This window comes from Gymnodraco acuticeps, unplaced genomic scaffold (genome assembly GCF_902827175.1).
Source record: "Gymnodraco acuticeps unplaced genomic scaffold, fGymAcu1.1, whole genome shotgun sequence".
Lineage (NCBI taxonomy): Eukaryota > Metazoa > Chordata > Actinopteri > Perciformes > Bathydraconidae > Gymnodraco > Gymnodraco acuticeps.
Genome location: NW_022990023.1, coordinates 1,535,941 through 1,563,735, shown reverse-complemented (window position 1 = coordinate 1,563,735; position 27,795 = coordinate 1,535,941). Strand labels below are relative to the sequence as shown.

Genomic DNA, 27,795 nt, shown 5'->3' with positions numbered 1-27,795 from the left:
GGCCAGACACTAGCATATTTCCCTCCAGCACATCTAACGCTCAATAATTTACACATCATATTTCCTTTCTTTAATCAATACAAAACAGACAATATTGCCTTCTACAAGTGCAGATTTGGTGCTAAGCTAAACCTTATATATGGATTGATTTTAACCTCACAAAACATGGTTTAATAAATGTAACCAGTCAAAAATCTATTTATAAGGTAAAAACACATATTTCTAAGACTCAGTGTTTCATAAAATGTAAGTTTCTAAAGTGTTTAAACTTTAAATTCCAGCATTGTACAATGTTAAAATGTAGGTGTTGTGCATCCACTGAAACTAAGTGGTGTTCTAAAAACTCAGCAGCTCTTTTTTCTGACATCAAATTAGCTTCACTCATTTATTATTCAAATCTCAGAGGTACAACTTCTAAATATGTAATGCGAGGTAACACATGAGGATACAAATTGATAGGAGAGGCTATTTTAAAAACTACACCGCACAATAACAATGACTCATCAGAGGATCTCTGGGATTGTATTTAGAATGTGAGATTTGGAGGTTGTTAACCAGCAGATGGATTGGACATTTTAGATGTGTTTTCTGTGCAGAGCTGCAGTATTATAAATGTTTTATATGCAGGTCAAACCAAAATGACTCCCAAGCACGAGTTATCAATGACGTGACACAGGCACTGAAAGCTGAGAGGTGTAGTTGGCATTTGGACGAGCTCAGGTGGAGATAGTGTGAATTTCCTGCACGTATCGAGGTTGAGGATTTCCTCGGGTCACTAAACAACCTTTAGGGTGTGAAGATAAAGCTCAGAGCCCAGTGATGAGACTTATCCCCTCCTTAAGGGGAAAGTGTTTGAATCCACTTTAGATGTCAGTTATTGTGACTTGAAGGTTCACCTTAACTCAGACGTGAAGAAACTTCGTAAAATGCTGTTCAGTTTGTGTATTTTGTAGTTTTAAGCTACACTAGACTATCCGTACTATTTGAGGGTTAGACATTTTGTATGGATTGATAAGTGTTTGTTACTTATTGCTAATGCTACAATAAGGACTCATTGTGAGTGTTTTAGCATCTAACTCAAATCACTACACTTTATGTGAGAGAGCCACTAGCTAGGCTTCATATATTTAGTCTTCTCATTTAATGTAATACTGGCAAGTGCTGCTCACACGTTTTTTATTATTGACTAATCTTCAGAGGATTTTCTAGATTAACGGATTGACGTCCAGTTTGTAAAATGTCAGAAACAATAACAAATAATAGAAGTAAAATGTAATGTGTTTAAATGTCTTGTTTTTTAGTCCAAAACCATCAAATATTCAGTTAAATTTGATATAAAATCATGACCTCAGGAAAACTCTATATAAAAGTTAATACAAAAAACACATTTTCTTTGCAATTTTCACAATACTAATGACTTACTATGTAAAATTGATTGTTTTTCAGCTTTACAGCTCTTTTGTTAAGGTGTTTACTATCTTTAAATATGTACCAAGTCGCTCCGACTGGGACTCCTTGTGAAATTTCTTGGAAGACAAAATAGCACGACTGCGCATCAAGATAAATCCTAGGCAAGCAGCAAGATTTTACCCGGATCAGACTGCAGTCTGAACAGTTTTGTCAGCTGTGTCATGTCAAAGTAGGACAATATTGGCTTTGGTTTCATAGTGGTTTAAGAGATAAGGGCATAGTAGATTCCTTTCTCTTTTGAGGGCAGACATTTGATGTAGAAAAATACTTCCAGTTGATGTATGTCGATGAAAAGTGTGAGACTTGACGAAGAGGAACATGCTGACTGGACCGAGGCTAAAAAGGAAATTGAAAACTCTTCCCTCTTGATGTCACTTCTTCTCCATTTCCTCTTGTTCTTCGTCTTCTTTGCACTCTAGTTTCTCCCCTCTGTGTTTCTCTTGCTCCCTTCCCAGGACATAAAACCACTACTGCTCAAAGAAAGTCAACTTTACGAGCAATTATTTTCCCTCCTTCATCAATTATTCTCCCAGTGTTTTCTCTCCTTTTCTATTCTTCAGTCCGCTCTTGTCATTAATATTTAACAAAGCTGTCAGTTTTGAAGTGTTTTGATGAGGGTGAGAGTTACTATTCCCCAAAAATACCCAAGTTTAAATCAGAGAGGAATCAGTCTGGCTCTCAATACGTGTTTAGTTGTTCGGCTCTTTTTCTAGAATGTAAATGTTCTGGGAGAGCATTTGCATTTTATTTCATTACTTGTTTCTCTCCCAAACTGTATTTGATGAAGCAAGTGTGTGTAGCCAAATCATTAATGCGTCCATCCGTTGATTTATTTATTCACTCCAATATTGGTTTATGAATTCATGACTCAAGTTTTTTGTTTGCCAGGCCTTTGTGCACCGACCAGTGCCCTCAGATCCTGGATCAGCTGATCTGCAGCCAAACTCAGGTGACAACATTTAAGTGGTGTTGGTAGCTGAGAGCAGTGTTTCAGGCCTGCATAGTGAAGGTGAGAATTACTTCACTTGGCTGACAGAAGCTGATTTTCTAGGTCTGATTCTTTTTATGGAGGGAATGAATTAAAGAGAACCGGTGCTGGACGATAATGGCAGGGTTTGATTCCTGTGCAGGCGCTTGAAAGGAGATTGCTTAAATGCCTTTAACCATCTGGCCAAATGGGAAATTGGTGTGAATGCTTGAAATTGCACAACAATGTATAATGGGAATAGGGGCAGTGAACATGTCGGAATCCACTTAATAGTTACAGGGGGAACTTGGATGAATAATATCTTACGTGCGTTGCTGTTCCACCCATCTTTTATCTGTTTAGGAATCATTGCGTTCACATGTTCGTCTCTAGACGGCGTTAACATGGCCAACACTAACTGACAAGAAACAACGTCTCCATTTGAAACAAATAACAGAACACCTCTCTCAATTTTTCTCTAAATATTGTCACTATCTGTCGATGGTTTAATATTCAGATCCAATATCAATGCCATGCCCTGACATTTGCTTCTTACATCTATGAAATACATCGTTTTTTTAAAAACTGTTCCTACAATTACCTTAACCCTAAACAGACTTAAACCGAGCTGTCAAGAAAAATGTCCATCAAGCCATCAATATTAGTACGGTAATTTTAATTTAGAACAAAAGAATAGGCCAATGTTATGCTTGTACTATTCCCATCTCTTGTTGGAACATGAGTGAACACTTCATGAGTGGAGGTAACATAACTCATTGTAATGTAACTGTAAGGGTCCTCACTAAGCCAAGCCTGCAAATAGGCTGTAGATCTTCCCTTTCATAATGTCGGATATCTTATCGCTCGTGCATATCCGTGTGTGTCCTGTTTGAGCACAACAGTGACAGCTGACAGCTACAAGCTCACTCATTGTTAGCTGGAGTTTTTCCAGAAAAGAGTATCAGACAAAATGAAAATTGGAGCTGCCACGACATTAGAGATGAAATCAACCGCACAAAATGAGATGTGAGATGTATTGCCATCCATACAATTATGTGACTGTGAAATAATGGAGGAGTGGAGAGGTGAAGGCTATCTGACTGCTCAACCATGGTCACCAGTGGCAGCACAATCTGTCATAGTTAACACCTACTTACACCATGTTAACCGCAGGGCATGCCTCATTATTCACTGCTTCTTGAGAATGGCAACATGTGAATACACCCCTCCACTACCATCTCATATATGCCCTTACACATGCATACTTCGCTCCATTGTGCCCTGTATTGAATATGTTCCTAATGTTGCGTCACCTGCTGACAGAGAGATGTGCTCAGGAAAGAGAACAGGAAATGAGTCAAACAAGGCTTAATGGTGGACAAGACAAGCTCCTCAAAGCTTACAGTAACTGTGCTCCTGGTCCATTTCCTATAAAAGTGAGTGAAATGGAAAGTGTTCATGCATGTGTGGTGATTTACCAATTCACCTCAAATCGGTGTATACAGGGAAGTGTTTCTTGTAAATGTATGACTTGATATTGGTTTGGAAATCTGAGAGTTAAAGCTTTTACCATTTCAATAATGATCCATCCTCAAACACATACTCACACCTGTTGTGAACTTCTTTATAGTTTGTCAAAGAAGAACTGAAAATGTGCCAAAACTTTAAATACAAAATTAGAAGGGCAAAGCTAAATGGTGCAGTGCATTTATACTGCGCTTTTCCAGTATTTGCACACTTTTGCATAAATATGTCAGCCATTTTACACCCATTAATACAGAGATATTAACATTCACACACCCTGGCCATCAGGAGCACCTTGGGGTTAAGCATCTTGCCCAAGGATACATCAACATGTCGCCTCTTTCTCAGATATCTACCATTGAGCTAGCACCAAATGTTTCCTTTTCATTCCTTATTACATGTTTTAAAAGGTTAAAGCTGATTGCTGGTATGGGACATGAATGCTAACCCTATCCTTCAGTGTCAGAGAGGTGTGTGTGAAGACTGAAATCAGGACTAGCACAGTCAGAGTGCTACCCCTCAAACACTCTCAACACAATGGAAGATAAATATTTCTCGTGCCTCTTCAAGTATTTCCTTTGAAGACACCAAGCACTTGAACGTTATTTTACATTTGTCATTCTCACAAGCCCTGATTTCCATATGATCTTCATTTTGAAACAGAGTAAACCTCAAGTTCAATTATACTCCAAGTTTCCAAACTTACTCCATCTTTCCCTGCATTGTATTTCAAACCGAAACAGAATACAGCTGAAAGGGATTTGTATGATTTAAAAGCCTTGAATGAAACTTATGATTTGACGAAGCAGACCCAGTGGATGAGTCTTCAAAGTGGAACGAATGCTGTGCAAATTGTCCTGAACTGACCCCCCCCCCCCCCACCCCCTTTGTTTATCTCTGTTAATTTAAGTATCTGTAGCTTTCACACTCTGGTTTTGAATTTGATTTAAATTATTTATTGCCGTGACAATTAAACAAAGCAATATTGTTGTGGCAGTTTTGACAAATGGGGCGAAGCCTGCGAGCGTTCAGGCAGTCAACTCGAGCACCATATGTGATACATTAACACGTGACGCACCTCTTACAACCAACCAAACACATTCTCCTAAACATGCCGCTCTATTTAAGCTGCCAGCTCTTCCTGCCTCTGCCTCGCTGCTGCTGTGATCACTTGCTACTGCTGCGTTCATGTTCCTGCTGCTCGCCTGCCCCCCCACCACCCCAGCTTCCACCTTAGGCTCGTGGGATAGTTATCTAATCATCACTCAATGTTCTTTGTAAATCTGTGGAGTGATGAGGCCCGAGCCTAGACGCCAAACTCAAACTATATGCTGCTATAATAGGCAAGGCAAGGCAGTTTATTTATATAGCACTTTTCAACACAAGGCAATTCAAAGTGCTTTACAAAAAATGAAAGACATTTAGAAAATGGCATTTAAAATCAGTCATTAAAAAGAAAAGCTAATAAAATAAACATTAAAAGAAAAAGTACATGGATCAAAGTTACAGTGCAGTCTAAGATATGAATAGTTCAATTAAAAGCAGCGACAAAAAGAAAAGTCTTCAGCCTGGATTTAAAAGTAGTCAGAGTTGCAGCGGACCTGCAGGTTTCTGGGAGTTTGTTCCAGATATTTGGAGCATAATAACTGAACGCTGCTTTACCATGTTTTGAGTCATGTTTTAATAAACATATTAAGAACACGTGAGTTGTCTGACTGAAAGGTTCCAATAGAACAAAAACCTAGCTTTACACATCAATGCTTTTGAGGTCTCTCTTGCAAATTAATAGCATCGTTTTAATGTTCCTTTTTCTTTTTAATTCTCATCAGTCTGCTTCTCTATTTTCTATTTTCTTTTCACAGATTCAATTCGTCATTCTTTCCTTATGTGTTCATAAAACTTGCCCCGTTGTGCTCATATTGTTCATTTGGCTTTTGGCAAAACTGATCGATACACTAATTTCCGCAACCTGAATTTATTTCTATTTTACCTTTTAAGCAATAACAGACTGATTACATTCGGAAAGTAAGACTCCTTTGAGGCGGATGCGAGCAATTCCCACAAATTGCTTCATTTATTTGGCGAAGCACTTGAGGTAACCTAATTGCAACAAGTGTCAGTTGTGTTGACACGATCGTAAAGAAGCGTAATGCTGCCACTTTTGTATTCGGGCTTTAATGCTGATTTGAAGAGCAATTGAAAAATATTCAAATTACGACTCAAGTGCAATTGTACATCCTGGTAATGTAGAAGAAAAACCACCTGGAAATGAATGATGAGAGCAGATGATTGGAAATGAGGGACAGTTTTATGAGATGCAGGACGCCTAGATTTGATTTCAGGGAGTGTGAAGAAATCATACTGCCACACAAACATTGAGCTGTGCTGGTCAACACTTACACAATTGTATTTGTTATTAAGACTATATTTTGATTTAATTTTATGTTCACTCTTTGTACCTGTTTTCGGGCCATTTTGTTTGTGCCTTTGTCTGCTGGTTTGTCTTTGATTAAAGAAAAACTGCTGGACCAAATTTCATCCATCTTCAAGAAAGAGTGCAGAAATAAGCCATTCAATTTAAATGTGGCACCGAATAACAAGGCCGATAGACAAATAATGTTTTGCTTTTGTTAACATTGACAGACATGGTATTTGTGGTGCAAGGCAAGGCAAGGCAAGTTTATTTATATAGCACTTTTCAACACAAGGCAATTCAAAGTGCTTTACAAAAAATGAAAGAGATTAAGAAAATGGCATTTAAAATCAGTCATTAAAAAGAAAAGCTAATAAAATAAACATTAAAAGAAAAAATACATGGATAAAAGTTACAGTGCAGTCTAAGATATGAATAGTTCAATTAAAAGCAGCGACAAAAAGAAAAGGGAAAGAAAAAAAACGTTAACTTGCTCAATTTTGAGCAACAACTCAGGAACCGATATCAAAGTGTTCACGCTTTTCTTCTTTAAGTATCTGTTTGTGGTTATCGAATTACAAGGACTCATTTGATGGCCAAACTGTTTATACAGCTTTTCCAAATGACATTATTGGCAGACGTATCATCTTGTACAACTGCAAACCAGCAGAAAATATGTACACTTGGAATACATTGAACGTATTTCTTGGTATGATGTGTTGTGTGAGCTGGTCCTGCTTTAATATCGTGTTTTCTTTATTAATAAGGAATATTTCTGTCTAGACCTGCTTTGTTTTTTCTCCATCAGTCTTTCTCTCACTGAAGAATTAATAAAAAATTATGAAATCCAGAACTTAAGCAGTAAGACCTGAGGCTTTAAAAAATGTATTTTATAATGAATGCTAATTTCTGATCCCTCTCTCCTTCTTCTTCCCACATATTTCATCCGCCTCTTCGTTTAAAATATTCTGTTAAACTCACAAAATGGCCCTGGACATGTGTTGACAACCACACATTAGTTTGTGAGACTCATTACACTTGTGAAGTAGCGATAACAATACTTCAAACCTACTTCAAATATCTGTGAAATCCAGCAATGTGTTGAATGTCACCTCTCTGTGGGAGTTGAATCTGGAGATACCTATTCAAACAGTTTGAAACAAGTTTGTTGCCAGTGCTTGTTTTTTATTGCCCCGTCAATCACCAATTAAGTCACCACCCTTCTCTCACCCTCTTACTCTGATCAGTGCTTGTGTGCAAGTAGGGGGGTGTAGTGGTGTTTGATGCTGCCTCTTCACACTCTCAGGTGCTCACTGTCTGTGAGATTGGCAGAACAGGACCAGCAAAGTGCCCCACCATTAGTTTATTGGACAGCCTGGTCAACACCTGTGTGTGTGTGTGTGTGTGTGTGTGTGTGTGTGTGTGTGTGTGTGTGTGTGTGTGTGTGTGTGTGTGTGTGTGTGTGTGTGTGTGTGTGTGTGTGTGTGTGTGTGTGTGTGTGTGTGTGTGTGTGTGTGTGTGTGTGTGTGTGTGTGTGTGTGTGTGTGTGTGTGTGTGTGTGTGCGCGCTCTCTAATTCTGCCAACTGTGGAAGATTTAGTCTGCGATCAGCATGTTAAAAAAACAGTTCAAACTGGTCTGATGGCCATTCATAAAGAGAATTAAACCGCACATTACATGTTACTTGTTGGACACTTTTATCCAAAGCGACTTACATACTCAATACTGTGGACATCGCCCACAGGAGCACTTTGGGGTGAAGTGTCTTGCCCATGCAGGGACACAACGACATGCTGACTGCAGTGGGGTTTGCACCTGTTCCGAACACCAACGCACTAGTCCACTGCGCCACAGCCTCCCCGCTCATAGTTTAATGACACAAAATGCAGATGTGCAGTGGTATGTGTATTTGCGGATGTTGCTGTTTACTCTAGCACCATCTGCTTGATTAGCTTGACAGCTTTTTATCGCACACAAAACTGATGCTGAGCTTGACACTTGTCTGCTTCCTTGGCAAACTCTTGCCACCCGCTGGCATCTTCTGTGGTTCAAGGCATACTGTACTAAAAAAGAAACAGTGAGTGAAAGCAAATTGTTAAATAAGCATTGAGAACATTTGAATGGAGTAAATACTGTTATATGAAGAAAATACAAATCTCGTATTTGTAAACGAAACAACAATCTTCAGGATGGAGACATCCAGAAGATTTCAAACATATTGAAAGTGCCGCTTAATGCTTACAAGTCACTTCTTTGTTTTTATTTGTGTTATTTCTCTTTCTGGTGGGTTTTCCCTTTGAACTCCCTCCTACAGTTAGTTCTGCTCAACTGACCCAGCCTGTTTTTATTATAAATAATTGTATAAAATAGACCATAATTAATTAATTAGGGTTCTGTCCTGAGGAGATTAAAACCATACAATTTAGTGCTATATCGTCCAGCCTTAACATAGTAACCTCTGTATTTAGCCTGTAAAGAAGCATGGCTCCATTACACCCTCCTGTAACCAGAGAGTCAGAGTTCACCCGCTCAGTATCCTGGCAAAACACCCTGGAGCAACACAATGAAACAGACAGAGTTGGTCTGCATAAGGCAGGCAGCCATCTGCCTAAAATGAAAAAAGGGATGAAGAAATGTCTTGTTTTGGCAGCACAGGAGCTGTGAAAGATGCCTTTCTGCGAATCAGACAGACACTGACAAACCAGCTTTCAGTCAGACCGCGACACACACACGCAAACACAAACACACACACACACATACTGGCACAACAGGCAAACAGACAGACTGACTGAAAAAGAAACAGACAGATGTCGGCTATGACACTACAAGGGAAATATGTGTACTTGTCTTCTTCTCCTGCCCCCATGCATACACAGCCGCTTGGAGTTACTGTAACAGTGTCTCATCCGTCACATGCAATGACGGGAAGCTGATCACAAACACAGAGGAAGTGAGCAGCATGCCAGCATCTCACTCTCTCATTGTTTCGGGTTAAGTCTCCATTTTGTTACTTAGCTTCTTTATTTTGCTATTTTTAACACTCAGACACACTCTATCAATATCTCCTCTATTTAAAGTTTACAGTTTTGTTGCCTTCCTTTACAAAATCTCGCCTGATTTGAATTTCCTCTCTGGTGTCCTATACTTTCTTTCCCATCTCTTTCCTTCTTCATATTGCTCTTGATTCTCTTTCGTCCTATCTCCATCCTCTCCTCACACTCTTCTCATTTTCTCCCCCCCTGAGATAACTATACATCAATAGCAGGTTGTTGATGTTAAATAAGATCAACAGCCTTTTAACTGCAAGACATAATCTCTGTCTCCTTCCTTTTCTTTATTTGTCTGTCTGTCTTTCTCTGATTCTCTGCGATAAAGTCTCATTCCAGGGTTTTTTGTTTGTATTTTTTTTTACCTTCTGCCCGTCTATTCTCTTCTTCTCATATTCCCATTCTCTGTTTCCACGTCATCTGTTATTCTCTCTATTACATTTCCTTTGCATGGATGTCTCTATGTCGGGTGTATTTCCTCTCCTCTCAGGAGGAATACAACTTTTTGAAGTTCCACCAGAGGAGAAGCGCCTTCAGCCCTAATACACTTCATCCTGGTTACTGACGCTTACAGCATGGCCTACTATTGTGTGACAGTGCTTTGTGAACTTAACCGGGGAATTAAACATAAGGAGGCATCTCTGCCGGAAGCACAAACTCAGAATAAGGGTAGAAAATATGTTCAGATTGGGCGCAGTTCAAAAAGGATGAAACTCTCCAATCAAAAAGTATTTTATTAATACATTAGATCTGTTTTTTTCTTATTTATTTTTTTAATGATATGACAGTTTTCTACGGAGCCCTGGAGGGTTCATAGAGAGAAAAATAAATAAAACGTGGCCACGTTTTACTTTCTCGTGCGCACGCTTTAGTAACTCGTGCGCACGAGTTACTAAAGCGTGCGCACGAGTTACTAAGGCGTGCGCACGAGTTAATAAAGCGTGGCCTCGTTTTATTTAAATTGAGGGATTCCTGTCCGTGACTCACAGTATCTGCTGCCCACAGCTGTTTTATAGAAGGAAAACCTCCTTCACTTTATGAAATCTCTGCGGCACCAGTGGCCTGTACTACGAAGCAGGATTGGCTATTTACACTATTCATTCATGAAGTATGACGCTGCGCTGTCAGCACGCGTCTCCATGTTTGTGATTGGTCAAATGTTGCTAACCCCGTCCCTTTCACGTGAGCGCGCTCTCAGCCGGACAGAGAAACCCTGGTTGATTTACTGAGTTGATAACCAGCTTCGTAGGACCGCTTATCGACATCGCGTTTGTTAGGGTCAGTTAAGCCGGGTAAATCGAACATATCCAGGTCCAGGGTCTGTTGAACTGGCTTCGTCGTACAGGCAGTAACGTGTAACTCAGCAGAATCTGAGAAGAGCAGCACCAGCTGCAAAGACCTGTGCCTTTTACTGTTTACTTCACTGCGTTTCCCTTCATTAGAACCGCTGAATAGAGATCGAGGCTGCTACGTTTAACCACACACACCTATTCACACATCGAACTACCAGAGTATTCCCCCTCGCTTTATGAAGGAGATGTCCTGTCACCGGGGCGCATGATGTGTGTGTGCTCAGCTCCGCTCTGTGTGCGTGTTCGTGTGTATCCGACACCACCGGCATTTGTTTTCAAATTACCACGAACAGTACTTTAAACAAATCTGGTTCCCCATAGTTAAGTGTATTCCCAAGTGAAAGAAATGTGTTTAATCTTAATCTCGATGTGCTATAGTCCTGCCGGAGTGCACCGGAACGAACGATACTATCATAAACAAATGCCCCCCCACACACACACACAAAACGAGGCCATGCTTTATTAACTCGTGCGCACGCTTTAGTAACTCGTGCGCACGCTTTATTAACTCGTGCGCACGCTTTAGTAACTCGTGCGCACGCTTTAGTAACTCGTGCGCACGAGTTACTAAAGCGTGCGCACGAGAAAGTAAAACGTGGCCACGTTTTATTTATTTTTCTCTCTATGAACCCTCCAGGGCTCCGTAGTTTTCTGCCTGGTAACATTTTGTTAAGAATGTTTTATTTAGGCTACTGCAACTGTCTGTAACTATTACATCTTTAACTGCCGATGAAATTTGTATCTAATGTTTTAAAGATATTAAGTGCAGCTTTTTTTCAAAAAACCGATGTATAGACAAAAAAAAGAATTGCTTTCATTCATCACTTATGACCGCCTAAGGTTTGTGCAGGTGTCAGAATCTATTTTTGATGTTTGCAAAGAGCTTCTAGGCCCAACATGGGTGTCTAGATATTGAAGAAAAAAAAAAAAGATGGACTTTTATTAATCCCTCGTGGGGAAATTGTTTCTCTGCATTTGACCCATCCTAGTGTTAGGAGCAGTGTGCTGTCATTTTGAACGGCGCCCGGGGAGCAGTGTGGGGAACAGTGCCTTGCTCAGGGACACCTCGGTAGCACTTGGTCTTGCCGGGACTTGAACTGGTGACCTTCCAGTTGCCAAAGCCGAGTCCCTATGGACTTCGCCACCACCTATGTTGTCAAATACCACACAATGCCACACTCTCATGTGTCTGGAACTGAGGCACAGGTATCCTTTAGTGTGCATGGAGAACGGCGTAAATGTCATCATGTATTTCTCATTTTGCAATCATATTATTCAGACTAAGAGTGAGTGAGCAGGTCTACTTTAGAGGAAACCTTACATCATGTGTCAGTATATATTCTCACAAAATCTAGCCATCGTTAAGAGATGCTAGAGTTTGGCGAAGAAGTCTGTGCTAAGCTGGCTATGTCATTTGGTAATTCAGCTGTAGTTCTCTAAAGTACATTGTGTGACCTTCTGAACAAAAGTTAAATATGGATGTCTGATATCTCAATCGTAAAAAGAAACTTATCCTTTTCATCACTGTCTAAAATCAATCTGGCTTTGTGTTAGCTTGAGAACGAAGTCTATACTGGGAAGCTTTCAGAACAGGAGAATACTTCATGGCATCAAATGAAAGCAAAATCAAAGTCTATTTTGGATTTGCTGTCATTGTTTTGTCAAATTCAGTCAAATTGGGGTCACTATAGGTTTTGCAGCAATTAAAGCATGTTTTCACCAAGAGAGACACAGTGTTAGGCAACATGAAACAAACAAGGTTTTATCCCTATCAAATGAAACGTGATGTATTTGTCATTATGGGAAATGTAACAGTTACCAAGTATTGTTTCAAAGTTATATATTGAATTGTACTTGCAACATGGGACCCAACACTATCATTGCATAGTGGTATGCAGTATACTTTTGCAACTGCATGGTTAATATTTACTCAATATATTCAGACACTCAGATATTAGAGATAATGTAACCAAGGATTGCATTATTTGGAAAAAAGAAGCCCACAAGACATTTCATCATATTGAGAAGGAAGAAAATGCTTCCTGGTGTTGTACAATTGTTAATTACATAACTAATTTTCAAAGTTTGACATAATGTTACTCTGTTTTTTTTCTAATGCTTTCTTGCCAATAACACAAACGTTGGTCTGTGTAGAGATAAGTCGCCTGGAGGCTCAGTATCTTATTAAAATTGTTAACTAAACTCATCAACGAGGCTACAATGACATCAGGGACTCAGAGAGGGTTTGAATTCACAAACAACGAGTATCCCTGGTGATTCATAAAAACCTGTGTCACCAAAAAAAATACCATCTGCTTCTCTTCAGAGACACATTATCTCTACAATGTCAGAGGTATTATCTGTTTCCTCCGCAGGGCTTTCTCTGACACTCTGCTACCTCTTGATCACCTGCACAGCATTGCGCATAGATGGAAGTACCAAAGTTTAATATGCTCAACTCAATTTAGGTCCGATAAGAGCGGCACCGTGGCCAGTGAATTCAAAGTGTGCCCCTTAAATGAAGCTGCCCCCGGCCCCTCTGACTGGTGGATTTCACCTCGGGGGTTTGGTGGAATAGCACAATTACATTCTCCTTGTCAGCCAACTCCATCTCCATTCAGAGGGCAGGGCCATAGTAATCTGACTCTGTCACAGTCATCTCTGCCACGGGAACTTCAATCAGCTCTAATTAAACACATTTTGCATGACGGGGAGCCGTTAATGTTGTTGTGAGAGAATAAGAGCAGCTGAGTTTGGTCTCAGATAAGGTCCCAGTCAGTTTGTAGAACAAATAATATAGTCAGTGTTACCAGGAAGACTGAAACAAATGGCAGTAACAATTTGATTGGGTGATAATATGTGCTGTGGCAGCAGAGATATAAAAGACAAGCTGTGCAGTGATGCTGTCAGCACCCCTTGTGATAAAGTGCTCAAACAAATAGCAGCTGAACTAAAAAGATAAAGGACACAGGACATTCAACAAAAGAGAGGCACACCTTGGCACTTTATTAAATTGTAGTTGTATTGTTACGTATTTAGTGGGCACTGTCCCGTCGGGATTGCTCTTTTTATTACCTGCGACTCCTCTGACGCTTGTATTGTTTCACCTTGTAAGTCTGTGTGTGTGTGTCATCATGGCAATTGAAATATACTTTAACTGGAACTGACACAGAGGAGCTTTTAAGCACTTTGGCCTGTGTGTCTGTGGAAAGATTTGTCAGCAGAATAGCATCGTAACCATGCTCTAAATTCTGATATAAGCATCTTGTCATACGGTTTTGGGATACAATTAAGGTTGTGTACATTTGCATACTTCTGTAGTTGCAGTAGTTATGCTATTTTGAGTGCCACCATTACTTTGATTGGGTTGATTCAACAATATGCAATGATTTACTACTGCAAACTAGTGATGGGAATTCCGGCTCTTCTTGGTGAGCCGGATCATTTGGCTCGGCTCACCAAGAAGAGCCGGCTCTTTCGGCTCCCAAACGGCTCTTCAGTTTACCACATATTATACCTTTTAATTAAATCAAATGTAGCCCTGTTTTGACTAATGATTTATATGTGTACACATATATCACTTAAATTATTCAATACATCCTTTGTACTGAGGTATTCAAAATTAAAAATTACATGTTTAATATAAATGATTTGCTGTGGCCAATTGTTTTCATTGCATTTACAGACCCGTGTAACTCTCTGATACCACCCAATGAATGCATTGACTTGCTTGTAGAACCACGCTACACAAAACAGATAAGGGGTTACTGTATCGACCTATATAAAGTATATACATATCTTTTTTTATATAAAAAAATATAGACTTATAGACCAAAAAGATCCTGCATTTTAGCCATGCCTCATTTCGCTCTATTTGCTCTTTCCAGCGCTGTTTTTGGCAGGGGCTGATTCTGTGAGCTGCAGCTGACCACGCCCCCCTGCAGGAGAGGGGAGCGTGCTCTGAGATCAGCTGCTGGGCTGTCAGAAGAGGGGGAGAAAAATAGATCTCCGTCCTCCGTGTTTTATTCTTATAGAAGTAAGAAGAGAAGTAACGGGGCTCCTTTTTACGCAGCGGTCCAGACATAGACATCAAACGGCGACACATATTCAGTGTGCAGTTCCTTTGGCATTAGGGCAGGGATATCTAGATACTTTCCAGGGTCTGACATAATGAATTGTGCTACTTTTAAAGCAAGCAACGATGTTTTCAAATCTGTAATCAAAAAGCTCCTCAAAAACACTATCGAAGCAGTTCCTGCTGTTGCTACGTTAGTTCAAACAGTAACAACGGACTACTTTTCTTAGTTGATGCATGTCAATTTAAATCAATACATAAAACTATTTTTTAAATCAATAAAATCATTTTCTAAATCCATAAAAGCATTTCAATTAATATTAGGAGTCATGTCGTTACTTTGTTGAGAATGTGGCCATGTGTAATAAGCGGGATAATGTGCACATTGCACAATGTGCCTTCAAGCCGATCTAGATCCCTCCGCAAAAAAAAAAAAACCGGCTCGTTCGCGGGCGAGAGCCGGCTCCTGTCGTTCACTTAAAAGAGCCGGCTCTTTGAGCCGGCTCGTTCGCGACCGACACATCACTACTGCAAACAAAATCGTTGCTAGCTTGCTAACAGCAACGATTGTCATGTCACGTGAGTAATCATATAGCAGCGTGCTTAAGAAAGTACCCAAACCACAGCTTGGAGCTATAGCAACCCAGTCTCACGGCATTTCGTGTTATAGTCACGAAATAAATGTAATCTATTGATTCGTGTTCACCAACACGATTTTCCCATTTTTTTCGTGTCACAGAACGATTTTAAAAACAATGTATTTCTATTGGTAGTATGTTTCGTGCCTGCACCACGTCTTTTGTCCGGTCGGGTCTTGGAATACCAGAAACTGAAAAAAAATGTCTTACTCAATATCAAGCCACGATTATTGTTGTTATTTTAAATTGTATAATGTCGGACTTTTTTTGCCGTCCGCGAAGAAAGGAAATGGGGCTCAGAGCCTCAGAACACTGAAATCAGTATTATTTGTTTGCTTTTAAAATCGTTCTGTGTGTCACGAAAAAAATGGGGAAATCGTGTTGGTGAACACGAATCAATAGATTAATTTCGTGACTATAACACGAAATGCCGTGAGACTGGGTCGATTTTGGTTATTTTTATTTTTATTGTGTAAAGTCTAAAATAACAGAAACACCCGTAGAACCTTAAGGTTTAAGGATAAGCACTATATGTTGCTCTTATTAGTTAGTGACAAATAGCTTTGGTTGCTAAACTATGATTGGACCATTGCTGTTCAGGGACACATTTAGGCCTATAGCTAACGGTCAATTGCTCACAATAATGGTGCTGGATCAGTACACTGTAATACTTTATACTCATTTTGTATACACAGTGCACTCAGTAGACCAATAAGGTGGTTGGTAAGCTAGAGGTTAAAGAAGCTAATTTGTACCTAGACATTTAGTTCAAAGGCCAGACTGACTGCTATTAAGATTAATTTAGAGAAGTGCAACCTACCATACATAAACACCCACCTCGACAAACTCTTTGCTTTGAGTCTGTGCTGAAGAGCTAAATGATGTTATGTCTCGCAGGTCATCTCACTACTTATGTTTGTGCCAGTGAGTAAGTGGGCAGTATTGATGCTAGATGGGTTCGAGATGCATTACCACAAAGCAATCAAAGACCAATTTACAGACACGTACGAATACAGACTCAGAAAAAAAAAAAAAATGAATCTTTAACTGAGAACTTCAAAGAAACTTATTTTCCCTTCAGCTCTACATGCTCTCTCAATAAAATGTAATTACTCTCAACCTAAGCACTCACAGGCACTCACACACATCAGCTCTCTCTCACTCTCTCTCCAAGCATCGTTCAAATTGTCTAATGTATTATCAACTGTGTCAAATCCTCCGCTGAAAGATCTGAGATGTTGTTGCCACCGCTGGCATTTTACATTGCACAAAATATTTCCATCTCTATCATCATCCCCAGGTTTCTCTATTTCCCTGTGTGACTGCAATACCTGCGAAACGATCATTAACTCTGATGCACGGGCACAAAGATTGATCAAAGATTTCAGATTGGTGACTTGAATTGCACCTATAAAAATGAATAATGGATGCCATCTGCGCTTTAGATTGTGGATGGATTTACCTTGGAGATGTAATGGAGTGCCCTGTCAATATAGATAGAAAGAATATTTTTAATTCATCACTTACTTCTGTTCGAGGGGTGGGCTGTGAACAAGCAGTGCTACTTCAAACTCTGTATTTCTGCTGCTGCTTTAGTGGCAGATGTCATCTCTTGAGCATTTGAATGCATGCTTCCAACTCACTGAAAGCCAGAGCACAGGTGGCCTTTCCTGAAAAGGAAGTAGCTGCAAATTACTGCTTTCAATGTTGCATGCTGCTCAACCAAAAATGAGGTGAGTGATTGTGACTGACCTGTGCTCTCTCCTCCTCTCTCTGCAGCAGGATGTTTGGTGAAGCATGGTGGTGAAGATGGTTAGAACACACTTAATGGGGCCACTGTCATGGGGCCGGGTCAAATGGCCGAGCATAATGGGAACAGGAGTCCTTTATCTGCTGCTGCTATCAACCTGTCTCGGACAAGACACGGAAGGTAAAAGCATCCTTTACCCTCCCACTCCTTATCCATCTATTATTCCGTCAGTCTCCTTGTCAGTCAGTCTCTCTGTCTTTGTCTTCATCTTTTCTCCCTGTCTGATAATTGAGAGTCTAAATCCAGTCCGCTCAGCAGGGATTTAATATCAGGGTTGGGCTCATGGCTTTTTTTTTTTAACTTCAGGCTTATCTTGGGGAGTAAGCAGATCTCAGCCAGCTTCTGTGTGGAAGATGTTCCTGATTCTTTATTGATCCTCTGATGATTGGCGTTTTGTTAAGAGAACCACAACATTATTCGTCAAAGGGTATTAAGCAGTATATTCAGTTCTACATCTTCTAATATCATTTACTACAGTCATTTTTGTATTTAATTGACCCTAACAGCTTCTGCCTTACTACTGTCTATGTTTCAACAACTATTGGATAGATGGCCATTTCATTTGATACAGACATCTACAGTATGTTCCCATGAGAACACGTTTTATTTACTTTTGTGAAGCAATTACTTTTTGTACAGTAATAGTCAAAATGTAGCTTTATCTAAACATTTGGAAGTGACCACATACATCAAAACTAATGCAACTCCTATCAGCAGTAGCTATACATTAAGTCTATACAAATAATTAAATGTTAACATGCTAAAAAGCTCAACTTAAACAAAGTAAACATTATACTTAAACTCAGCATGTGTATGTACTGTATTATAGTCAGCCTATTAGCAGATGTTCATACATCCTGTTACAACTAATACATAAAATAAAGTCATATTCACTCATTTCACAATGTAAGAATAATATGAAATACTTATGATAATACCAATAGTTATTGAAAAAAAATGCCAGGTATATTTTAATGTTGTAAACAAAAGCACCCATGTTCCTGTTAGTGAACTGAGAGAAAACTGAGGCAAGGTACAGTAAGACATGAAATCATCGCCGTTGGGAGAGTTCAGCATAATACGCTCTTGACTTCCTACTGAATTTGTCTGAATATTAATATTCCATTTCACTTTTAGTCCTAAGCGATTTATCTGGTTGACATTTGTCTGACAGGGTTCTGCAGCCAAAGTTAAATGTCTGAGTGTAAATCTCTCTGCAGAGGAAGAAGTGGAGCCTGGGCATCAAGTGTGTAAATGTAGGTTTTCTTTGTGAGTTCGGTGAAGTTCACAACTCTCAAAGTCCCTTCAATTAAAATCTCCCATGACCCTCCTTTCTCTCCTCTTGTCTGCTCATCGTACACGTCAACCTGCATTAAAAACCACCTGTTCAACTGTTCCCTAATCAGGGTTTCAAAACAAGTTTGCAATCCTTTTTCTGCCAGATATGCACACAACAAGAATAGTGAGTTTTAATGAGCCTGGAATTTTCAGGTTGACAGACAATATGTTGCTCAGTTTGTATCCCCTCATGACATGAGTGTGTTTTTAATGAGCTCCATTCCCAGGAGGAGCGGTTGATTTTAGCAGTTTGGACCCCTGCATGACAAGAATCCTGGTATGTTTTAATTAGCCGGGGTCCAAATGTACAGACTATATTTATCCACTTTTTGGTTTCCCCAGTGACAAGGATACCAGTTTATTTTTAATGTGGGTGAGACACCACAAAATGTGTCAAATGCGGCTTTTGGGCTGAAAGTCTAAAAGCTCCAAACCCATAACTTGTACTTAATTACAGTCAAATCATGACATCTTAATGCTCATTGCTGCAATTTGACTTGTAGCACTCAAGCAGCTTACTCTATTGTTTTTTGGAGTCAAATGTGACATTACTTGCTCTGAATTGAGCAGAACTGTAAACTCTCTGCTCTGGTGAAATCCTCCACTTGACATGACTGTGATTATAAATTCATTTGAAGCCTGCCGGGTGTAGGCGGTGTTTTCCTGGTTGTTTTAATTGAATGTGACTTATCTGCGAATACGACAAGACACAACAGAAGGCATGAAAAGAGTTATGCTGGAGCTGTTGTTTATTGAGTGTGGTGATGTGCCTGTGTCTCTGTGTTTGTGCTGCTGTGAATGTATTTATGTGCACCTGTGTCATGTTCGCCTGCTTGACCATTAAACGGTGCTGCTTTCTGTGGTAATAAGCCTGTAATTATGTGGCACAACAATATCCCCTGCCAAAATTAAACAGCGCATTACTGTATTAGCCAGATGTATTACCTGATAGCTCCTGTCATACTGTAGATTCTCATGCCAGCCACAATTTTGCATGTAAATTGTAAATACATGTAAATGGCCGTACATTGCATGACCCTCTCCCCAACCCAGTCTCACGGCATTTCGTGTTATAGTCACGACATTTAATCTATTGATTCGTGTTCACCAACACGATTTTCCCCTTTTTTTCGTGTCACACAGAACGATTTTAAAAGCAATGTATTTCTATTGGTAGTATGTTTCGTGCCTGCAGCACGTCTTTTTGTCCGTTCGGGTATTGGAAGACCGGAAGCTGTGGGGTTCATAAAAACATGTTCTTACTCAATATCAAGCCACGATTATTGTTTTTATTTTAAATCGCATAATGTCGGACTTTTTTGCCCTCAATGAGAAAAATAAATGTGGCTCAGAGCCTCAAAATACTGAAATCTGTATTTCTTTAAATCTTTTTTCCTTCTAATGTGTTATTCTTTTCTAAATAACACACTGTTATTTACTCACCAATAACACACAATTATCCTTGTTTTTATTTATTTCTTTAATTCCATAATCTCTGGCTTTTTTGGCGCCCGTCAGGAACTGAACTTCAAAATAAAAATAACCGGAAACAGACGTAGGCCTATAAGGCAGAGCCATATGGCGCTGCTATAAGGGACATTTCGAGCATCATTGCGATTCACAGGCCGTTTCTCAATCAAAAGGATACTGGCTTCCAAGCCAATATTTCAAGGATGCTACGTCATCAAGTGGCGCAGCAGGACCGTTCCAATGTCCAGCTACTTGGAATTCCACGGAGGCCGCGTCCTTGGTTTGGGGGAAATTTCGAGGCTGCACATGGGTAGACTTCGCGTCCTTAAAATCCCTCAAAAACCCTTGCGGAGAATTGCTGAACCGACGCAGCACACATTTAAATGTAAGTATGTAGTGGCGTAGAACATGTGTTGGTAAATATGTTACTTTGTTACATTTGTTTGTTATCACCAAAAATGTGTTCCGTGAAAGTAAAGCAAGTTCATAATTAGATAGACATCGTGAGGTATTTATTTTCGGTACAGTTTATGTTGAAACCGTTAGAGAGAGTGGCACACTTGTTAGTCTGTTCCATTCTTCCTCGTTTTCCAAAGCCGTGGCTTGGAAGCATACTTGCTTCGTTTCTGAAGGAAGTGACTTGGAAGTACGCGACTACCAAGCCAGCATCCTCGAGATTGAGAAACGGCCACTGCCACTGAACTGATTACCCAAGATCCTCTGCTATGGTTTAAGCTCGCTGATTGGATGTTTTAGACGCAATGCATGTAGGGATATGGTGTTAATGCGATAAGAAATCCGAAAAACACTTCTGAGTTTAGGATGGCCGAAGACACTACACTATTTGTAGAGGAAACTTCTGTGTAGCATGCAGTGGAGTCACCGACTCAGGAAGGAGACACGGGAAGAGTCGGAGCTTTGATGTCAAACCACTGTGATTTATTTGGAGTTGGTACCAGAGTATTCACATCACAAATCCAAGAGTCAGAGGTTCTGACTCCACGGTAGAGTTGCCACGTCAATTCTGGAGAGCCTCTCTCTTGCCAGCCCATCTAACTGGTTTCGCAGAGAGTAAACAACATATTTGAGGAGATAGCCTAAACAGTGTGGGAACACAGAGCTACTTGCCTCGGACACTTATGACCTCGAAGATTTTACCTTGGAGTCCACAAATACAGAGAAGGAAGTGTCTCAGTGTACCCACAACACAGACCATCTGTGACCCAGTATTGACCGGTCACAGAATGGGAACAATAACATTATTGGCTAAGCCGCCTGTGTCCTTAAAGGAGGTAAACAGACATCGAGGTTTGTCCTGTATGTTACTAATTGGCGTCTTATGATAATTATTTCCACAACACTACCCATAATCCCCAGCTATCGTTTAGGGCTACTGTGCCCGTGATTAATCTTCAAGCTCTGGGATTGGATGTTGGAGTGGCAGTGCGCCAAGGTTACGCCGAGCGTCAAACAGCTGTTTGAAATGGAACGAAACCACGCCAGACTATCCAAAACTGGAATCGAACGCCCCCTCCCAGAACTACACATGCTGGCTATTGTGTTTTGCAAAATGTTCTATGGGACGTCTCTACTGAACGTTTTCGTTGTTCCCACAATTAGAAGTTGCCAGTATTAAACACATTGGTGCTATCAAATGTAAAACATATAATTAATAAATGGGTGAAAATCGCTTGTATCCATAATGCGCAGCATTAATACCCACATGACAGCTCATTGTTACTTTGTAATTCTACTCCACAACAATTCAGAGGTTAACCTGGTATTTTTACTCCACTACATTTATTTGAGTTACTTTGCAGATTCTGATTAATGATGTGAAATATAAACAACCCTTAAAGCAGATTTTAGTTACACCTGAGTAAAATTCAGGTAAGGTGATTGTCAAGTGCCAACAATCAGGAGAGATATTTGATAGTTGGTGCTTGAGAAGACTAAACATGTATCTGCAATTGACATGAATGGAAACGAGTAATAAAGTATATTCATTACTCGTTATTCTCTACTAATAGTTAATTAAAGACTGTATATAATTGCTATTTTGCACATCCCTTTCAAGATTTCAAGATTTTCTAAGGTTTATTGACATATCATATACACAACTACGGTGTAGTTATGCAATGAATGAAAAACTTGGGTCGCAGCTGAGGTTCCTCAACAGTGCATTACAAGACATCTATCAATATGTGTGTCCCTCCACCATTAAACTGTCATATTCTGCACATTTCTTATACTATCTACATACATGAGAGTATAATTCATATCAGTTAAAATCAACATAGTTAACATTGCAGGAAAGCAATATATTAGACGTTAAGTACTTTGTCAGGCTTAATATTTATCTGTAGATAGATACCCCCAAAGTTGTTTTCTTATTTAAAAGAAGACCTTAATCTAAAGTATTATTTAATGTTTAAATAAAGGTTAATTCGTTGTTCTGTTTTACACCTCCTCCTATTAATATCTTTGTACATCCTGCACTAAACTGTTTTATTGTAGAGATCACTTATAGTATCTTCTTGATTTTTTATATTCTATATTTCTATCACAGACCTTCTACTTTCCCCTATGAAAGTATGTAATCTTAATATTTTTTTCATCAAATATAACACATAACAACAATAATTCAATAACGTGCTTTAACCACTAGGTGGTGCACACAAGGTACACACAGCCATAATAACTTTGTATTATTAGTGTAGGACACTTATGTATGTACAACATCTGAAGATGCATAGTTTTATTCATGCTTTCACATAATTTTACAGCATATTGCTATACTGTTTCAGACTCAGTATTTACATTCTTATATTCAAAGCAAATCAGTCATATCTTTAAAAACTACAAGTCCTTTTATATCAGCTGTGCACCGTTATGGTGTAAATATAACCTATCTACGAATTAGATCAAATGTAAAAGTCAGCCGAATTAGTGTTGATACTGCAAGGAGACGTATTGTGTGAAGAAAAATTGAAGATATTGTTTAATTGTTGATATATCTATGATCCACGTCAAGTATTCAGTTTCGGCGGCATTTCTTCCAGTTTTTCCAAAGGTCTTCTCATCAGGGCTCTATAAATAAAGAACTACGGCAGATCTGTAATATGTAATACAGCTGAACCGTGTATTACAATGCCGTTATGTGATGACTTTCAAAGAGAAAAGCAAGAACACTCAGAATAAAGTATTATTTTCTTTTAAAAAAAAAGTTTTTCGGATTTCATATCGCATTAACACCATATCCCTACATGCATTGCGGCTAAAACATCCAATCAGCGAGCTTAAACCATAGCTGAGGATCTTGGGTAATCAGTTCAGTGGCTGTGTATCGCAATGATGCTCGAAATGTCCCTTATAGGCCTACGTCTGTTTCCGGTTATTTTTATTTTGAAATTCAGTTCCTGACGGACGCCAAAAAAGCCCGAGATTATGGAATTAAACAAATAAATAAAAACAATGATAATTGGTGAGTAAATAACAGTGTGTTATTTAGAAAAGAATAACAGATTTCAGTATTTTGAGGCTCTGAGCCCCATTTATTTTCCTCACAGATGACAACAAAAGTCCAACATTATACGATTTAAAATAAAAACAATAATCGTGGCTTGATATTGAGTAAGAACATGTTTTTATGAACCCCACAGCTTCCGGTCTTCCAAGATCCGAATGGACAAAAAGATGTGCTGCAGGCACGAAACATACTACCAATAGAAATACATTGCTTTTAAAATCGTTCTGTGTGACACGAAAAAAAAGGGAAAATCGTGTTGGTGAACACAAATCAATAGATTAAATGTCGTGACTATAACACGAAATGTCGTGAGACTGGGTTGCTCTCCCATACTGATTCCTAACTATCCCTTCACTACAGAGTGTCACTTCAAATTAATTCATACTCACAGCCGTAGAGACCTTTGCATATAAAGAGGTATACATAGAAAGGTAAATTGTGGGGCACATTCTCCACCATCTACAAAGAGCAGTAAACAGCTGTCACTATATAAACAGACAGCTTGCTTTTTTAACAGTATATTGCGGATTGTTTAAGACCATGCCTGAAACAATGAGCATATTGAATACATTTCCTACATTTCCTACCTACCTCATGAATAGTTTACAATGCCTTTTTAAGGAAATGTTTAAGTTTACACCTCGTTGACTGCCTTTTTATTTATTTACGGATATCAGCATACAGTATGAATGCCAAATACTTTGGAAACGGGGAATCATTTGGTTTTAAATGCATTCTGGTTTCCATTTTTATTCCATGTAGTATTGACCAATCACAGTTGCAATCTATGCGGAGAGCAAAAGAAGCAGACAATATTGTCCAAAATAGCAGCTCACATGTGACAACAATTTAGCTTTTCATTAGCAAGGCTTATTGGCTATTTGTGAAAAAAACTGTTGAAATAGTCCCTCGGCTCCAACTTCATTTGTATGTCTCAGTTTGTCTATACCCACTGTAAAAACAATATGTCTAGGTAGAGAAATTCTTCGTCCAGATATCCATTATCCGGATATGCCATGGATTCAAAGATTGGCTACATTTCTTGGCGGATTACTGCCTCAATCTGTTAATCAGTAGAGGACCATGAAACCATGAAACCACCTGTACTTTTCATCATGGTGTGTAAATGAAACAGCATCCCTTTAAGGGTCATACTGTCCTCCCCAACACTGGGCAGAGGGTTTGTAGTGGTGCTGTCAACGGCGTGGAAATTACATTTGCAAATTGAAGATGGACACTAGTGCTGTCTCAAGCAATCCCCAAACTATTTGTGTAACTGGTTTGGACAGTTGTAATTGCATACTGCTGCCTGAAAACAGGCACTTGAGAGGAACACCGAGAGAGGAAATAAATATGTGAGAGACCAAAAGCAAGCAAGTGTTCCGATTCAATTACAAATGCCCTTGACACAAATATGTTGATTCATATTGGTGGATATAGCTCCTGTTTTGAGTTTTGTACTGTATGATTGACTGATGATCAGTTTTGATGACAAGTGCAGCTCCAGTCCGCAGTCAGTGAAGCAGAGTGTAGAAGGAGATACACACGGTGCGGTTGATACACATGACAGCACACAGATAGGAGCAGCCCATAAGACAACCTTCACCCCCAAAAAACATATATCATCAACTATCATTGAACATTGTCACATGCCAATTTGGTATTTGCCCTATCCCACCCTAACCCACCCAAGAAAAAAACTTTAGGGTACCTTTATTTTGTTTTGATAAAACAAGTTTAGATTTAGACAAAAGGATTTCATCTTTACTTTAGTGTTTTATCTGTTATTTTAATCACATACAGCGTTATTAAAAAGTATTAAAGGTTTGTTCAAAACCAAAGTATTGTTTATGGTCTAGCAAGTCAACCATATGCTTGACTTGTCCAGCTATTACCACATGGTACTAGACAAAATAATACTTTCCCCCACACCAATATGGACCTGCTGATATCTAGACAATTTATGGAACTTGGAAGTGAGTTCAGGAGGTTTGTTGTTGTTATTGCGGGTTGTTCTTCTGAAGACCTCATGATCTTTCATCCCTCTCAACCTCCATATAAAGGCAGAATAATGCATCTTCAATCAAATGCAGTCAAACGCGAAAGCATGCAAGAGATAATACCTCTGTGAAGCCTATCATTTTATGTATGTGACAACGTGTCCACTGTGTCTGTGTGATGGAGGAGGACAGTATATATTCTCATGACAAATATGGTACTTTGCTAAAGTCAATGGTGCCAGTGTGTTGGGCTTGCACTGCAGATTTATGGCATATTTTGTGCATGTCGCCGCAAGTGTGAGGGCGGCAGTGTGAGGATGTGGGTGGAGTTGAAGTTTTCAAGGTGATTTTAATATTTATCACTGCTTTCCTTTGTTGTTAGATATTTCAGTGACAAACTCTGCCATCCCTCCTCACTTCAGCCCTTCCTTCTAGCTTTGTCACTTTCTTCTCCTTTTTCTTGTCGACCATTTCTTTATATCATCCCCTTTCATCTCCTTGTTGTAACCTCATATCTAAAGCAGAGTAGTATTTCTCTAGATTGGTATTTCTTTAGTTTGTGAACTCTTCCTCTCTCTACCTGTACTCTGCCTTACTCTCAATGCCACTCTCCATCGCTATATATTGCTTTTAAAATACTGCAGCTTATATTTTGCCTATAGTCAATACCAGAGACTCTGTCCTTGACACACACTTATAGCTCCTATATCACTTTAGAGAACTTCAGTCAGTTTTGGAATACCTACTGATGAAATGGCTTTTAGTAAAATACTTTTCAGATAAAGATCAAATAATGAGAAGAATCGGGGTAAACATCATACAAAACAGAACAGAATCAAAACACATACAACAATTGCATTTAAAGAAATAATACATTTGTTTTATCAAGCGCTTTTACAGGTGCCCAAAGACCCCTTAAAAAGATCCAAATAAATATATAAAATCAAATTAAAATCCAGCTAATAAAACAACGTTTAACATACCAGCAATCACACATTAAATGCCAGTCTAAAAAGGTGAGTTTTGGTCAGTGTTTTAGAGGTTGGGAAATCAAGATATGTTTAGCCTTGATCTGCATTAACAAAATGAAAATCTTGAAAACACTTATTATATCTGACGTATAAGCTTGTTTAACCTTAAAAGAAAAGTTCAAATGAGTGTGTTTCTCATGGGGGCATTGCCTGTTGGAACCATGACTTGCTTAATGATGATTTATCCATTCAACCAGCACCTCTGTGCAACAGTTACAACATGTCATCATTCAGTGATGATACTGTCCTGTGTGCAGACTGTTTAAACATGGCAACCTAATTGAGATTTTGGAAAGCTAAACACATGCACATTGCCTTGCTTTTTCTTTTCAAGTTTCAACCTGAGTTGAGCAAAGGATAAACCAGTTAGCTTTAGAGGTTTATTTTTCAATTTAATAATACGCAAAGCTATCTGTTTCCCCCTGCCTCCATTCACCGTGCGATGCTAGCCTCGATACATCCTGAATTAAGGCCCTCTCTTAAAGATAACCTGTGTAGTTTTTCCGTCAGCACATTTTTAGGATTGCATCTTGGAGAATATTTTCTCACATATCACAGTGTCTTCAAACCATTGCTTAAAGTTGTCTAGATAACTTAGCAGGGTTCCTTCAGAGCAAAGATCTTCTCATCTCTTTCCTAGAAAGAAAGCAAATAAACGCATTACCCGAAATGTCCAACTTTTCCTTTTGAAATGTTTTTTTGATCCTCATCTTTTTTTACAGAAGATCTAAAATCCAGGCTTTGCTTACAGAAAACCATGTCCCAGGCAACCATGAGAGCATTTGGGGTTACTGGAGGGATGTATTTGTATTTCCACCACATGTTTCGAGAATAACTACAGCCTTTTTACCACTACTGCTGTTAGCCGTGTTCAACCCCTTCCCGGTCGGCACAGGGCTGACTTACTGAGACAGAGACAGACAGAGAGAGAGAGAGAAGGACAGAGTCAGGATAATGGATACGCCAGCACAGTGACAAAGTGGTGATCCCTACACTGAGCCTGTGTGTGTATGTGTGTCCTTGTGTGTGTGCAAGCGGTTCTACAATCCGTTTTCTCCAGAGATACATCAATCAAACACAAGGTCACACTGTGTCTCTTCTATAGTCCTTTCCTTTTACTCCTCTCTTCCCA

General features: G+C 39.3%; 1 protein-coding gene across 1 annotated transcript in view; it reads left to right on the top strand.

Annotated features, from left to right (window-relative positions):
- pcdh15b (protocadherin-related 15b) overlaps window positions 1-27,795 on the top strand; it is a gene marked incomplete in the record, with an annotated part of 209,215 nt that overhangs the window by 12,566 nt on the left and 168,854 nt on the right. Inside the window, 1 exon segment of the mRNA XM_034214440.1 lies at window positions 17,265-17,415. Coding sequence (XP_034070331.1) covers window positions 17,283-17,415 — 133 coding nt within the window.